Source organism: Salvelinus fontinalis, chromosome 20 (genome assembly GCF_029448725.1).
Source record: "Salvelinus fontinalis isolate EN_2023a chromosome 20, ASM2944872v1, whole genome shotgun sequence".
NCBI lineage: Eukaryota > Metazoa > Chordata > Actinopteri > Salmoniformes > Salmonidae > Salvelinus > Salvelinus fontinalis.
In genome coordinates, this window is record NC_074684.1 from 18,662,146 (window position 1) to 18,679,798 (window position 17,653).

The window sequence follows — 17,653 nt, forward strand, 5'->3', positions numbered from 1 at the left end:
GCCCAGCCAGAGACCGGACTTGAACCCGATCAAACATCTCTGTGTAAGGTTCTGTTTTTATTTTCTTAGTCAACCTTGTGTTCTGTTTCGTTGTGTTCTTGAACGTAGCCCTGTCTTTCTTTTTTGTTCATTGATTTCACCTGTGTTAGTTACTCACCTGGTCTCATCAGCTCCTTATTTAGTTCAGTTCATTCTGTTTGTGCCTTTGTGAGGTATTGTTCGTTTTGACTCTACTTAGCTTTTTCTTAGCTCGTTTGTGAGAACCAGTAATAGCCTTCAGTCTTAGTTTTGATTCTCCTACCTGTTTGCCTTCCTGTGTATGACCATTGCCTGCCTGTGACCACGATTCATGCCTTCTGCGAAGACGAAATCAACACCAGCCGTGCTCTGTGCGTGAATCTACACCTTTTTATCCCTGAGTATTCATTACACTCTGGAAAGACCTGAAAATAGCTGTGCATCGACGCTCCCCTTCCAACCTGACAGAGCTTGAGTGGATCTGCACAGAAGAATGGGAGAAACTCCCCAAATACAGTTGTGCCAAGCTTGCAGCATCATACCCAAGAAGACTCGAGGCTGTAATCGCTGCCAAGGGTGATTCAACAAAGTACTGAGTAAATGGTCTGAATAAATATGTAAATGTGATATTTCTGTCGTTCTTTTATACAGTACCAGTCAAAAGATTGGACACACCTACTCATTCAAGGGTTTTTCTTTATTTTTTACTATTTTCTATATGTAGAATAATAGTGGGGCTAGGGTCAGTCTGTTATATCTGGAGTATTTCTCCAGTGTCCTGGGTGAATTTAAGTATGCTCTCTCTAATTCTCTCTTTCTCTCCTTTCTTTCTCTCTTTCGGGGGACCTGAGCCATAGGACCATGCCTCAGGACTACCTGGCATGATGACTCCTTGCTGTCCCCAGTCCACCTGGCCGTGCTGCTGCTCCAGTTTCAACTGTTCTGCCTGCTGCTATGGAACCCTGACCTGTTCACCAGACGTGCTACCTGTCCCAGACCTGCTGTTTTCTCTCTGGGAAAGATACTCTCAATGATCGGCTATGAAAAGCCAACTCACATTTACTCCTGAGGTGCTGACCTGTTGCACCCTCGACAACTACTGTGATTATTATTATTTGACCATGCTGGTCATTTATGAACATTTGAACATCTTGGCCATGTTCTGTTATAATCTCCACCCGGCACAGCCAGAAGAGGACTGGCCACCCCTCATAGCCTGGTTCCTCTCTAGGTTTCTTCCTAGGTTTTGGCCATTCTAGGGAGTTTTTCCTAGCCACCGTGCTTCTACACCTGCATTGCTTGCTGTTTGGGGTTTTAGGCTGGGTTTCTGTACAGCACTTTGAGATATCAGCTGATGTAAGAAGGGCTATATAAATACATTTGATTTGATTAGTGAAAACATCAAAACTATGAAATAACATGTAGTAGCCAAAAAAGTGTTAAACAGATCAAAATATATTTCAGATTCTTCAAAGTAGCCACCCTTTGCCTTGATGACAGCTTTGCACACTCTTGGCATTCTCTCAACCAGCTTCATGAAGTAGTCACCTGGAATGCATTTCAATTAACTGGTGTGCCTTGTTAAATTAATTAGTGGATTTGTTTTCCTTCTTAATGCGTTTGAGCCAATCAGTTGTGTTGTGACAAGGTAAGGGTGGTATACAGAATATATCCCTATTTGGTAAAACACTAAATCCATATTATGGCAAGAACAGCTCAAATAAGCAAAGAGAAATGACAGTCCATCATTACTTTAAGACATGAAGGTCAGTCAATCTGAAAATTTTCAAGAACCTTTCAAGCGCAGTCGCAAAATCCATCAATCGCTCTGAGGACAGCCACAGGAAAGGAAGAACCATAGTTACATCTGCTGCAGAGGATAAGTTAATTAGAGCTACCAGCCTCAGAAATCGTCAATGAACTGTACCACAGATTGCAGCCCAAATAAATGCTTCACGGAGTTCAAGTAACAGACACATCTCAACATAAACTGTTCAGAGGAGACTGCATGAATCAGGCCTTCATGGTCGAATTGCTGCAACGAAACCACTACTAAAGGACACCAATAATAAGAAGAGAGTTACTTGGGCCAAGAAACACGAGCAATGGACATTAGACCGGAGAAAATTAGACCGGAGAAGTCCAAATGTGAGAATTTTGGTTCCAACCGCCGTGTCTTTGTGAGATGCGGAGTAGGTGAACGGAGGATCTCCGTATTTGTTGTTCCAACCGTGAAGCATGGAGGAGGAGGTGTGATGGTGTGGGGGTACCTTGCTGTGACACTGTTTGTGATTTTTTTAAATTCAAGGCACACTTAACCAGCATGGCGACCACAGCATTCTGCAGTGATATGCCATCCCATCTGGTTTGCAGTTAGTGGGACTGTCATTTGTTTTTCAACAGGACAATGACCCAACACACTCCATGCTGTGTAAGGGCTATTTGGCAAAGAAGGATAGTGATGGAGTGCTGCATCAGATGACCTGGCCTCCACAATCACCCGACCTCAAGCTTATTGAGATGGTTTGGGATGAGTTGGACTGCAAAGTGAAGTAAAAGCAGCCAACAAGTGCTCAGCATATGTGGGAACTCATTCAAGACTGTTGGAAAAGCATTCCACGTAAAGCTGGTATGCCAAGATTGTGCAAAGCTGTCATCAAGGCAAAGGGTGGCTACTTTTGAAGAATCTGAAATATAAAATATATTTTGATTTGTTTAACACTTTTTATTACATGTGTAATTTCATAGTTTTGATGTCTTCACTATTATTCTACAATGTAAAAAATCAAGAGAATCCCTTGAATGAGTAGGTGTGTACAAACCTTTGACTGGTAATGTAATTAATTGTCTAAACCTGTTTTTGCTTTCTCATTATGGGGTATTGTGTGTGGATTGAAGAGTGAACCCCCCCCCCCCCCCCCCCCAATTTAATACATTTTAGAATCAGGTTGTAACGTAACAAAATGTGGAAAAAGTCAAGGGGTGTCACGTTCTGACCATAGTTCTTTTGCTTTTGTCTTTGTTTTAGTGTGGTTAGGGCGTGAGTTGGGTGGGTTATCTATATGTTGTGTTTCTATGTTGGGTTTGTTGTTTGGCCTAATATGGTTCTCAATCAGAGGCAGGTGTTTGTCATTGTCTCTGATTGGGAACCATATTTAGGTAGCTTGTTTTGTGTTGGGGTTTGTGGATGGTTGTCTTCTGTCTTTGTGTTCATTGCACCAGACAGGACTGTTACGGTTTTGCCATCAGTTGTTTATTATTAAAACATGGACACCTACCACGCTGCGTATTGGTCCAATCCCTGCTACACCTCCTCTTCAGACGAAGAGGAGGAAGGCTGCCGTTACAGAACTACCCACCAACCGGACCAAGCAGCGTGGTAAGGGACAGCAGCAGCAGCGGCCTAGCACACAGGACTCCTGGACATGGGAGAAAATTCTCGACGGTATCTTTTCAGACGAAGATGAGGAAGGCTGCTGTTACAAGGGGTCTGAATAGTTTCTGAATGCACTGTATATCTTTTTTGTGTGTATTGTATTAGACTGAAAAACATTCTTGTATTTATTATTATTTTTTATCAACCCTGTTTGATTGATATGTATCAAGTCTGGTAAGACTTTTGCCTTTCTATTATAAGCTTTGTTAATATTTTATTGTCACAATTTATTAAACTTATGGGTCTATAATCACCAGGGGACTCTAATGATTTTCCTGATTTTATTATAACTGAAAAAAACAGTTTGATACACAGAATTAGGACTGAATTGATTTATTTTTCTTTCTAAATCAGATTTACTTTTGCAGAGTATGAGATTATCATTACCCTAAGGGGAATTTTGGTTCCAGAAGATGCACACTGTTAATTCTTCTAGTTCTGTTGCTAAGTGTATTTTCTATTGGTGTAATTAAGCATGATCCCAGAGAAATAATTTTTTAACATAGTAAACTGTTCAGTGCACTTGTGGAAATAAAAATGTAGTCAATTCTTAAATAGCTTTTCTTACTTTGAGAAAGGAATAGTTGTCACGCCCTGGCCTTAGTATTCTTTGTTTTCTTTATTATTTTAGTTAGGTCAGGGTGTGACATGGGGAATGTTTGTGTTTTGTTGGTTTTGGTTGATTCTATGGCACAGGTGTCAAACTCATTCCACGGGGGGCCGAGTGTCTGCGGGTTTTCGCTCCTCCCTTGTACTTGATTGATGAATTAACATCACTAATTAGTTAGGAACTCCCCACACCTGGTTGTCTAGGGCTTTATTGATAGGAAAAACCAAAAATCTGCAGACACTAGGCCCTCCGTGGAATGAGTTTGACACCCCTGTTCTATGGTAAAGGGGTTGTTGGGTGTAGTATATGGGTTTGTGTGGAGTACATGTGTCTAGCGTTGTCTATGTATGTTTAGTTGTCTAGGAGAGTCGATGGTTGCCTGAATGAGTTCCCAATTAGAGACAGCTGATTTCGGTTGTCTCTGATTGGGAGCCATATTTAGGGTAGCCATAGGCTTTCATTTGTTGTGAGTAGTTGTCTATGTTAAAAGTTTGTAGCCTGTGTGTGCACATCGTTTATTTAGCTTCACGATCGTTTATTGTTTTGATTAGTTCGTAAGTGTGTTTGTTTCGTTTTGCCTTCTTCACCAATAAAAGGAGATGGCTTATTTTCCTAATGCTGCGTTTTGGTCCGTCAATCCTCCACACGATCGTGACAGAACTACTCACCAATACAGGACCAAGCGGCATGGAAAGCGGCAACAGGACCCACCTACACAGGATTCATGGACATGGGAGGAGATACTGGATGGTAAGGGGCCGTGGGCACAACCGGGAGAATATCGCCTTCCTCGTGAAGAGCTGGAGGCAGCTAAAACCGAGAGGAGGCGATATGAGGAGGCAGCACGGAGACAAGGCTGGAAGCCCGTGAGTTCAACCCAAAAATTTCTTGGGGGGGGCCTTAGAGGGAGTGTGGCGAAGTCAGGTAGGAAACCTGCGCCTACTCCCTGTACTTACCGTGAAGAGCGAGAGTACGGGCAGACTCCGTGTTACGCAGTAGAGCGCACGGTGTCTCCTGTACGCGTGCATAGCCCGGTTCGGTACATTCCAGCTCCTCGTATCGGCCGGGCTAGACTGAGCGTTGAGCCGTATGTCATGAAGCCGGCCCAACGCATCTGGTCACCAGTGCCTAAACCACGCACTAAGCCTCCTGTGTGTCCTCAGAGTCTTGTGCGTCCTGTTGCTGCTCCCCGCACTAGCCCTGAGATGCGTGTCCCCAGCCCGGTACCACCAGTCCCGGCACCACGCACCAGGCCTACAGTGCGCCTCAGCCGGCAGGAGTCTGCCGTCTGCACAGCGATGCCTGAACTGCCCGTCTGCCAAGCGCCATCTGAGCCATTCGTCTCCCCAGCGCCATCTGAGCCATCCGTCTCCCCAGCGCCATCTGAGCCATCCGTCTCCCCAGCGCCATCTGAGCCATCCGTCTGCAATGAGCCTGCAAAGCCGCCCGTCTGCCATGAGCCTGCAAAGCCGCCCGTCTGCCATGAGCCTACTGAGCCGCCCGCCAGACAGGAGCCGCTAGAGCCGCCCGCCAGACAGGAGCCGCTAGAGCCGCCCGCCAGACAGGAGCCGCTAGAGCCGCCCGCCAGACAGGAGCCGCTAGAGCCGCCCGCCAGACAGGAGCCGCTAGAGCCGCCAACCAGACAGGATCTGCCAGAGCCGCCAACCAGACAGGATCTGCCAGAGCCGCCAACCAGACAGGATCTGCCAGAGCCGCCAACCAGACAGGATCTTCCAGAGCCGCCAACCAGACAGGATCTGCCAGAGCCGCCAACCAGACAGGATCTGCCAGAGCCGCCAACCAGACAGGATCTGCCAGAGCCGCCAACCAGACAGGATCTGCCAGAGCCGCCAACCAGACAGGATCTGCCAGAGCCACCAACCAGACAGGATCTGCAAGAGCTGTCAGTTAGCCATGAGCAGCCAGATCCGTCAGTTAGCCATGAGCAGCCAGATCCGTCAGCTAGCCATGAGCAGCCAGATCCGTCAGCCAGCAATGAACAGCCAGATCCGTCAGCCAGCCATGAGCAGCCAGATCCGTCAGCCAGCCATGAGCAGCCAGATCTGTCAGCCAGCCATGGGCCGTCCCTCAGTCCGGAGCTGCAGTCCCTCAGTCCGGAGCTGCCGTTCCTCAGTCCGGAGCTGCCCCTTATCCTGGTGCTGCCCCTTATCCTGGTGCTGTCCCTTATCCTGGTGCTGTCCCTTACCCTGGTACTGTCCCTTAGTTCGGAGCTGCCCCTGACCCTGGTACTGCCCCTTACCCTGGTACTGCCCCTTAGTCCGGAGCTGCCCCTTAGTCCGGAACTGCCCCTTAATGCAGTGGGGTTAATGTGGAGGGGGGTCATTTGGAGGAAGCTAAGGAGGCGGTTAGGGACTGTGGTGACGTGGGGAACACGACCAGTGCCGGAGCCGCCACCGTGGATGGAAGCCCACCCAGACCCTCCCCTAGACTGTGTAATGGTGCGCCCGGAGTTCGCACCTTAAGGGGGGGGTTATGTCACGCCCTGGCCTTAGTATTCTTTGTTTTCTTTATTATTTTAGTTAGGTCAGGGTGTGACATGGGGAATGTTTGTGTTTTGTTGGTTTTGGGTGATTCTATGGTAAAGGGGTTGTTGGGTGTAGTATATGGGTTTGTGTGGAGTACATGTGTCTAGCGTTGTCTATGTATGTTTAGTTGTCTAGGAGAGTCTATGGTTGCCTGAATGAGTTCCCAATTAGAGACAGCTGATTTCGGTTGTCTCTGATTGGGAGCCATATTTAGGGTAGCCATAGGCTTTCATTTGTTGTGAGTAGTTGTCTATGTTAAACGTTTGTAGCCTGTGTGTGCACATCGTTTATTTAGCTTCACGATCGTTTATTGTTTTGATTAGTTCGTAAGTGTGTTTGTTTCGTTTTGCCTTCTTCACCAATAAAAGGAGATGGCTTATTTTCCTAATGCTGCGTTTTGGTCCGTCAATCCTCCACACGATCGTGACAATAGTAATCTCCAGGTGTTCTATAAATGATTTGTGGAGATAAAAATGCTCCCTAAATGTGCCTTTTTTTATTACTGCATCTGTCAATCTTATCGCATGTATGATTTAGGTCACCTGCTAAAATAATAGTTCCTGTCTGGATTTGATCTACTATAGCTTGAATTCTATCTAAAAGCACCAGATTTGCCCCTGTTGGGATATGCAATTAAATAAATGTGTTTTTTTCACCATGTAAGGTACACTTCAACATTAGAAAACCGCCTTCTTGTTCCATGTGGCGGGATATAGGGGAAAATGGTGTATTCTTATTTATCAGGATGCCTACATCTCTGCTGTTACTACAGTATGTGGCAGCATATGCCTCTCCAACCCAGCTCCTTTTTAAATATTACATTTCTCCTTTTAAAAACTTGCAAGAATGACAATCTCTTTAAATGTTCGAGAACCATATGCCTTTTTTCCCATTATGGAGCCTGTGCACATTCCATGTGATAAGTTAGATTTTGCTGGTCTTTATTTGTGTAGAATCAAAGTTAACCTTACCTGTTTGCATCTATCATTGAAGAACCAACATTTTTTTTAGCAGACATGACATATAAGGGTGGTGGGCATTCCATAGAATGGGAGAATCCTAGTATAAATACATTGTTGTGGTATACATTACATTTATAGAGCATGTGGGCATGTAATTTACACATTCAGATTAACATTACTTCCTTCTCAAGAGCTTAAGGCACTGTAGCTGCTTGACTTATAACTCAATGGATAGCTTAAATGACAATTCCCATCCATCACTTCCTTCTTGTTCATATGGGTGCACTATACCTAGGATGAAAAAAGAGTAATGTTAACAGCATAAAGCTAGAGCATATAGTCAGACTGATGTTAAAATGATTGACATTGTGTGTGCTCCATGGCTGTCAGCTATGGTAGCCAAGAACCAAAAACTAGATTCTTTACTGCTCTCCAGTGGCTGAATGTAATTTTACAGTATGATTAATGTCCTATCCATTGTTGTTCCTGTGAACATATTGTATAGGTACTTGTATAGGTAAAGGCCTTGTAGGTACTTGTATAGGTACCCAAAAGCTTCCAGGGAAAGACTTACTTGTACGGGGCATGACTTTTTAGAGGAACAGAAACATGTTTTATGTTTCTGCATAATATACTGTGTACATATACAGGTAACTGCAAAAATAAAGGAAACACTGACATATAGTTTCTTAATAGGGTGTTGGTCCACCACGAGCCAGAACAGCTTCAATGCATCTTGGCATAGATTCTAGTGTCTGGAACTCTATTGGAGGGATGCGACACCATTCTTACACGAGAAAATCCATCATTTGGTGTTTTGTGGAAAACGCTGTTTCAGGCACCACTCCAGAATGGGATGTTTTCTAATCACTATTGGTAGTTGTAGAGCTCTGGTGGATGGAGTGCCTAGTAACATATCCATAATTTATGTGACAAAGTTCTAATGAATTCCACATTTATAATGAATTTCAAAAGATGTGAATCAGTCACATCACTGATACACACACCAACACAACTCCTCAACCTTCCTATAAACCCTGGCTTCGGGGCAAATCCTAATGAAACTAATTTTCAGTTAGTCATGCATAATGTAAGTGAAAATTGTACTTATATGCAATTTAGGATTTATCCCTTCATTTCTACCCCATCCATATAAAACCATGCATGTCATTATCAAAAGTATCAACAGTGATTGGTATTAAGCTATAGGGCTAATTATTACACAATGACAACTCTGCAGCATTGAAACCACCATTTCACCACGGACCTTTAACTGCTGTTGATTGCATGCAGTTCTCATATGACTTTATTGCATCAAATTTCCTGTATGAGCACAGCGTGATGGCTTATCTTGTGTCACTCAGAGCTTCAGGACACAGTATCAACCTCCACTAGTATGACTCTCATCTGACCCCGACAGAGAGAGGGTAGTTTGCCAACAAACTGTCACTGACAGCTCAGAGGAGAATGGATATCTGGACAGGCGGATTTATGATATAGATTTGATTTACAGCATCTATCAGTTCATGTCTGGATGCTTGTAGTAAGTGGTTGTACTGTACTACATAAGAAATCTAAAATGTATTTGGGGAGGTATTCAAATGCCATGCCCATTTCAGAAGCTTGGAAAACACATCTCAGGATGTCAAATAGTGCATTGCATGAATTACCATGGTGTGACACATTTTTGTGAGGGTTGAATCATTCCTGTACTTCATTTTGTAGCGCAACTCTCTGAGAAGCATTGCGAATGGCACTTGATTGAAATGTTTTATCATGTTTTATTATCTGTGGCATGAGACTGAGTTGAGTGCTGCAAGGCTGAAGGAACAGTTATCATGATGAGATACAGAAGGCCTATAATAACATACCTCGGCCTCTGAGAGAGAGAATGAAAACATCCCGTACGGTGCTACCCATCTGAGAACATTACAGCACACAGACTTTTCACCTCACAACTTTACTTTGACCCAAATTTGACCTCTGGTGTTAAACAATGATCCAGTGTCTTTAATAATGTTAATAATTTAGAATTCTCAATGTTTGATTGTGAGCCAATGTTTAGATGGTGGAACGTTTATTCTCTCTGTGTGTGTTACACCTGTTCAGGTTATTGTGTCAGAGTAATCATCTACATCCTTATTTCCCAATCATGTTCTAGAGAAGCACTTAAACTAAATTCTCTAGAACCATTTAAGTATATAAAACCGGTGGTCTGGGAGGGGAGGGGAAAACTGAAAACTAGCTGTTATTGGCAAAGAGGTTTGGCAAGAGGTCTCTTTCTTATTGGTCTATTAATTGTTTGAAACATTGCTTGAAACATGTAAAAAAAAAAAAAAAAGTGTAAATATGTTATTAACTCTATTTCTTGAACTGCATTGTTGATTAAAGGCTTGTAAGTAAGCATTTCATGGTAAGGTCTTCACCTGCTATATTCGACGCATGTGACAAATAACATTTGATTTGATTTGATTCATCACCAGGCAGGCCAAAAGTCCATCCCACCAAAATAGTCTGAAATTTCAGGCAGTCTTTTCAAACAGCTCTTACACTAAAAGGGCATTTTCATCATTTTCACAATTTCACAGTATTATTCCAACCTCATGCTGTGGACATATACACTGAGTGTACAAAACATTAGGAACACCTTCCTAATATTGAGCTGTACCCCCTTTTCCCCTCAGAACAGACACAATTCATCGGGGTTTGGACTCTAGGTGTCGAAAGCGTTCCCCAGTTCTTGGCACCTACTATCATACCCTGTTCAAAGACACATCTTTTTTCTTGCCTATTCACCCTCTGAATAGCACACGTACACAATTCATGTCTCAGTTGTCTCAAGGCTTAAAATCCTTTATCATGTCTCCCCCCTTCATCTACACTGATTGAAGTGGATTTCACCATTGATCATAGCTTTCACCTGGATTCAACTGGCCAGTCTACAGTGTCATGGAAAGAGCAGGCGTTCCTAATGTTTTGTACATTCAGTGTCTATAAAATATAGGGAAATCTCATTTTGACTGCACTGGACCTTTAATATTGGTCAGGCAATAACCCAAAAATCATGTTGATTCTGGTTGCAGTCTTGAGTAACTCAGTTGTGTAGTTATCAAAAACCACCATCAGAAAAATGGGATGTTACTTTTTATGGAACGTGGACAACAACAGTGGGGTGGGGGTACTGGTGTTCTGAGTGAAATGGTATTTCACAGCCCATCTCGTCAGATAACACCCACTGACTCATGTTGAGCTGGCATGGCACAGGATGAAAACACACTCTTTCAGTCTCTCCCCTGCCTGTCCTAGATATTATGTGTTTTCCAAAGAGGCAGACATGTCCTGGCTTGTTCTCAGATGAGCACCAACTGCACAAATGTGCTGAGATGCTAAACAGGTTTATGAATATTTGTTTTGTATCACAACTATGCAGTGTCAATATACCAATGCCATTGAATCCCTTGCTAAAAATATTGTTTTAAAATGTGGTGAGTCGTTCCCCAGAAACAATCCTAAACCGAATCAATTGAAGTATATATATATACCTTTATTAATAAAGTATCAAAAACTAAAATCAACAGACAATAGAAATGAGTACTTAATTTGTTTCAGCGTGTAGTTTTACCTGACTTGATACAATTTGATCTTTTACATCCACTCAAACACACTTAATAATACTTTTTAGTGAACAATGTTCAAGTGAAACAAAGAAATGGATGGTGGAATAGAAAAGCAAGAAAGGTATTGAAGTACGTAAAACAGGCGTGTTATCCATCAAATGAATGATCTCAGTAGTGACCCCATCCATGACTAGCATGCCTGTTTGAACACGAAACACTGAACTACATAAAAACAAAACACATGGACACCTGAATCTCTTTCACTCTATTCATCTCAACCGTTTACTCACAAACCAACCAAAATAAACAGCCCCTTACCATAAACCACACATGGATTATTTTGAGACTTTACAGAATATACAGGCGAAAGCTAATATTGATCGCTAAAATTTGTAGTTTGAGCAATGAGGCTAACCAGAGTTTCTGGTTGCGCAACTGTCATGTGATGATGTCACAGCACAACCAGTGGACTGATGGGAGGGGGGTTGGTTTGGCAGTGGGCTTAAGGGCTTAGTAATTGCAGACGAACACTGAGGCAATTCATGTAATCTTCCATGACTTTAAAGTGAAAACTTCAGACAAGCAGAGTGATAAATAATTCCACTTAGATATCTAGCTACTGATACCTAGTGGGTCTATTTTATAAGCTTCAATAATACATAGAAGACAATAGGAGGTGTTATTTGGTTTACATATATGGTATACAGTAACTGCACACTTTTATCTAGGTGAAGAAATTCTAATACGAATCACATAACCATATCTTCAACACTTAAGAGAAAATACTACAGATCATTATGTAATCAGGGCCTATTCCGAATACACCAGTTTACAGCGATGTAATGACTGATTTTCATTTAGGGAGGTCCAGGGCTAACAGTGCCATTGTCAGTAAGTTAGTTGAAATGCTGTCTGAATGAATCCTCATTGCATGCACTCCCTTTACTGTCCTATAACATGAGGGTTCCTCTGATATGAACTATACCTGTATATCCTGAGTTAGTAGTAGCAGCTTCAGAGGTTTTTGTTATACAAGTCGAGGGGGAAGAAAGTGAGCTATAGACACAGCTACTACAGAATATATTCAATAAACACAACAGGAAACACTTCACACAATGATTAACATCTTCTCTTATATGACAGTAATAACACAGCTATTAATGTCACACACGGTACACAGCCATTACTATCTCTCCACTTTAATCGTATTTTTCCTCAACAAGCATCTATCTCAACTGACCAGTGAAATCATGTGCCTTTACCACATTGACGTAATACTTTGGTACAAAAAAACAGAGAATGAGACATCAACCTCGAATAACAATGTAAAAGATTTAAGGAAACAATAAACACATTGGATGTATTTCTATGTTTTAGTGCTTTGACATTCGCCCGACTTGCCGGAACACCACAAGCCTACCCTAGGTAGCACATGGGGTGTCCGTCCTTGTGCTGTCAAGTCCAGTTTAGGAGTGGGACGCGCAAAGCTCCTTTGTTTTTCCGGCCCGACAGAGCCTTCACTTGACGCAGGTACAGTACAGTTGCCAGAGGACAGTGAGCATCTGTCTGAGTGAGTGAGTGAGTAGTACCCTACTTCCCCCAGGAGTGTGTGGATCAGTGATGGCCACAGGTGGTTGGCACTGAGGTGTGGTGGTAGTCCAGCTGTTCCATCTGTAGGGTACCCTCCTTGATCTGCTGGATGAACAGGTTCCTCTCATCCTCGGGGGTCTGGCCATTCTGGGCCCGTACGATGCAGGTGGGCCGGTGGAGGTTCAGCATGTAGATAAGCTGCTGCTTCTGGTTTTTCAGTTCCTCAATCTGGGACTTCAGCTCAGAGTTCACTGACTCTAGTATCTCAGACTCCTGGAGGGGAGAAGGGAATAGTGGTTTGGTTCAATCCTGTTACTGACAGCTCCCTTGTTGGTTCCTTTTTTTAAATACTCAATTATGTTTAGTGCATTTTAGTTTGTATGTAAATACTGGAGTGTTAGTTTGCTGTTTTGAGGCAGACATTTCTATAGAGCCCTTATCTATTTATGTATTAAATAGGAGCCTCTTATCTTCAATTAAGAGTCATACAAAATAAATAGAAATCATCCTTATGGCACATTAATTAGAAAAATATTTTGAATAATTACATATATGAGATAATATAATACTGTATGTCTACTTAATAAATCACAAAATACCACATGGCACAGTCTGGCAGCCTCTGATTCATATGAATCATCTCTCCTCATCATAATAATGTTGTACTGCCCTGTAAAAAACACACTAAACATACCTTTTGAAGGCAGTCAGTCGTCTCCTTCTTCTTATTCCTACATTTGGCAGCAGCTACTTTGTTTCTTTCTCGCCTTCTTTTCCTCCTGTCACTTTCCTCTGAGATTTCCTGTTCATGACACATGAAAGTGAACAACCTTGAATAATGGTAGCAACCTTCCTGACAAATGAATGATATAGCTGATCATTTAATAATGTCTGATAGGCTATGCAATGTGTTGGTAAACCTGTAATCACAGTGATCTCATCTGTATAGATACGAATTTATTCTCACCCAATTCAGAGAATACTTAAAACATAGGCATATACCAAAAAATGAACTTTCCCCTTTGTTATGTATGAATTACTATTGGTATTATGGGGGGAGTAGATATTACAGTAGGCGACTAATGTTGACATCCCTACCTCCCTCTTGACACTTGGAGCTTCGGACGTTCTGTCTGAACTTGAGCTCGCACAGTCGCTCATATCAGTGCTCAGTCCGTTGGACAGCCGCCTGTTCTGGATAGCGTGTCGCAACTCCTCCTTTACCAGGGGAGTGAAGTTGGTGAAGTCCTCGAGCGTGAGTGTTCCAGGCGGGGACAGGCAGGGTACCAAGGCTGACGCGCTGATGTCGGACAGGCTGAATCCCGGATGCTGAAGCATCATTATGAAAAACTGAAACAAAAAGTGATGCTGTGTTACATTAAGCTGACTAAGAGCGAAACAAAACATTAAACTTGGACACTCACTGGGCTGATTAAAAAACGTCAGATATGAGCAGCAATCTGCTGGTTAATGTATACCATTAGACTATTTTGGTATGATAACTAGAATGCCACTTATTCCACCAGACATAGCAGTTGCACGCTACATTTGTGCCTGACATAGCAACATTACAACAATATATCGCCCTTTTAAACAATGTAACAAGCTATGCAGTCCTAACATTCTTTCTCATTGAAGTGCGTATTAATTTAGGGACAGTGAATGTGTTACAACATATCAACCAGTTGCCACAGACCATTTCAATACAACACATTAGACAATGAGAAATAAACTATACTTTGATTCACATAAACAAAGCTACGAGTAAGATTTCTACATTTAAGCCCGTTTTCATTATGAATGGATGTCAGTCCGGCTGGCACTATGCTACACCTCTGTCGTGGCATAGAGTCGGTTTTCCTGAAAGCGCTTATCCTATATCACACCGGTATAAAGTTTTTACAACAAAAACAATTGACCCACCTGATTATGTTTTCAGTGAAGAAATTATGTTAGTTGAAAGGCCTTTATTCTGCTCCTGGTTGTGAGGCTCTTCTGTCTGTTAAGAAAGCTACAGTTGTCGATGAAGCGTTGCATCACCCTCTTTTATAGTGAGTCGCTCTTGCTAGGCATTTACTAATAGGTGGGCGGGTCGTGGTGACGTAATCCTATTTATAGCGCTTATTTGCAATGATGCAACCCAGCAACCCCGTGTAGCACACCATAACAGGGCAAGCTCAACCCCCTTTACTCACAAGGAATTTGTCGTAACATTTCACAGCAAATAAAGACATAATAGTTTAATGATCCGGGGCGTTTTTTGTATAGTCTATACATTTTATTGTCTAATGTCAAAAAAAGCAAAGGGATGTTGAATGTAGCAGTGAGGGGCTTGCCCATCTACCTCTTATCATATCATAACCAGCGTTCAGTGCAAAGGTACAGTACCAGTCAAAAGTTTGGACACACCTACCTTTCCAGAGTTTTTCTTTATTTTTTACTATTTTCTACATTACAGAACAGTGGCGATTTTAGCATGTAAAGTGGGATGCATGCCAGCAAAGCCACAACACAACACAACACTAAACAATACATGAATTGCACTATAACGGTGACAAACGGTGCACACAAACTGTTAGGGCCTACATAAAGCTGTCCCAACATCTTACCACTGCTACACCTGGCTATCAGCCTTGTCTGGCAGCGAAACAGTTAATTCAGACAAATTTACTGCCTTTAAAAAAACATAGCTGATATGGCTGACTTGCTTAAACAAATGTGGTTTCTAATCACAGTTGAGATGTAAAAACAATGGCATAAGGGGACGACAAACGCATAAGAGGCAATCTGTAATTTCGATTAAGACATTAATGAGCGAACTAGGACGGACGTAGTCAATATAACTATTTGATTAGCACTTTTGAAATGTACTGTGACAGAAATCAGAACATGGGCCGTTAATACAGTGTTCCCCTGTTCACCAAGTCAGAACCGTAGGATAAATAAAGAGGGCATATAAGCAGACAATGAAAGCTCTTACAAAATTTGATGGTTACATTTCTCTAAAACAGGTTATAGTCTACAATAGACCAAATTATTAGGGTGAGGCACATGGGCTACTAACAGCTTACTACACAAAATACACTTAGTATTACTTTCTTAGCTACAGTATACATATCTCCCTGGCATATTACATCATTTATGCAGCAGCAGACAATACATTTTTGGACTCACCTTGTTGTCCTGTGCTTACTTTAACAGGAAGGTGGCACTATGGTCCTTTGTGGGCAAATTTTGTCATCAAAATCTCGCAAATTCAACAATGAATGCATTTCAATTAACAGGTGTGCCTTGTTAAAAGTTCATTTGTGGAATTTCTTTCCTTCTTAATGTGTTTGAGACAATCAGTTTTGTTGTGACAAGGTAGGGGTGGTATACAGAAGATAGCCCTATTTGGTAAAAGACCAAGTCCATATTATGGCAAGAAAAGCTCAAATAAGCAAAGAGAAACACAAGTCCATTATTACTTTAGGGATGAAGGTCAGTCAATCTGGAAAATTTCAAGTTTCTTCAAGTGCAGTGACAAAAACCATCAAGTGCTATGATTAAACTGGCTCTCATGAGGACTGCCACAGGAAAGGAAGACCCAGAGTTACCTCTGCTGCAGAGGATAAGTTCATTAGAGTTACCAGCCTCAGAAATTGCAGCCCAAATAAATGCTTCACAGAGTTCAAGTAACAGAAACATGTCAACATCAGCTGTTCAGAGGAGACTGTGTGAATCAGGTCTTCATGGTCTAATTACTGCAAAGAAAACACTACTAAAGGACACCTATAAGAAGAAGACTTGCTTGGGCCATGAAACACGAGCAATGGACATTAGACCGGTGGAAATCTGTCCTTTGGTCTAATGAGACCAAATTTGAGATTTTTGGTTCCAACTGCCCTGTCTTTGTGAGATGCAGAGTAGGTGAACGGATGATCTCTGCATGTGTGGTTCTTACCGTGAAGCATGGAGGAGGAGGTGTGATTGTGTCGGGGTGCTTTGCTGGTGACACTGTTGCTGATTTATTTAGAATTCAAGGCACATTTAACCAGCATGGCTACCACAGCATTCTGCAGCAAACCGCCATCCCATCTGGTTTGCGCTTAGTGACACTATAATTTGTTTTTCAACAGGACAATGACTTAACACACCTCCACGTTGTGTAAGGGCTATTTGACCAAGAAAGAGAGTGATGGAGTGTTGCATCAGATGACCTGCCCTCCACAATCACCCGACCTCAACCCAATTGAGATGTTTTGGGATGAGTCGGACCGCTGAGTGAAGTAAAAGCAGCCAACTCAGCATATGTGGGAACTCCAAGACTGTTGGAAAAGCATTCCAGGTGATGCTTGTTGAGAGAATGCCAAGAATGTGCAAAGCTGTCATCAAGGCAACGAGTGGCTACTTTGAACGATCAAAAATATATTTAGAATTTGTAACACTCTTTTGGTTACTATATGATTCCGTATGTGTTATTTCACAGTTTTGATGTCTTCACTATTATTCTACAATGTAGAAAATAGTAAAAATAAAGAAAAACCCTTGTCTAGGATACTAGCAATAGAAATAATAATAATCACCATCATCATAATATAAAGTCTAGTTTATCAGGGAGCTTCAATTAACTAGCCTTTTGCTTCTGAAATAAGGTGAATGTACATTGAACTATAGTTATATATATAAAATAAGGATTTACAATTCAAGGTTACTGTAAATAATTTAATCTTTTTGTGTTTTGTGTTGTATTTGGATATTATCTATTACTTTTAACACAATTAGTTATATTATTGAAATATCATAATTGTAGATCTCATATTTGATGTGAATCACATGTTAAGTTAATAACAAATCTTGGTTGATATGGGTGGCCAGGTGGACAGGTCAGGGCC

The 17,653-nt window shown here is 42.1% G+C and overlaps 1 protein-coding gene across 1 annotated transcript; it reads right to left on the minus strand.

Moving 5' to 3' along the window:
* Positions 1–11,095: 11,095 nt before the first annotated feature.
* On the minus strand, positions 11,096–14,811 carry atf3 (activating transcription factor 3). The gene is made up of 4 exons (XM_055872705.1): positions 14,703–14,811; positions 13,878–14,129; positions 13,474–13,581; positions 11,096–13,052 (listed from the first exon to the last, which is right to left on the minus strand). Exons 2-4 carry the CDS (start codon positions 14,118–14,120, stop codon positions 12,804–12,806), a joined length of 600 nt encoding a protein of 199 aa, XP_055728680.1. The 5' UTR covers positions 14,121–14,129; positions 14,703–14,811; the 3' UTR covers positions 11,096–12,803.
* Between the last annotated feature and the right edge of the window lie 2,842 nt (positions 14,812–17,653).

Coding starts and splice junctions, on each gene's coding strand:
- atf3 (XM_055872705.1), bottom strand. CDS start 14,120: ATGATGCTTCAGCATCCGGGATTCAGCCTGTCCGACATCAGCGCGTCA. Junction 13,582..13,877: donor CTCCAAGTGTCAAGAGGGAG/GTAGGGATGTCA, acceptor TGTCATGAACAG/GAAATCTCAGAGGAAAGTGA. Junction 13,053..13,473: donor CGACTGACTGCCTTCAAAAG/GTATGTTTAGTG, acceptor TCTCCCCTCCAG/GAGTCTGAGATACTAGAGTC.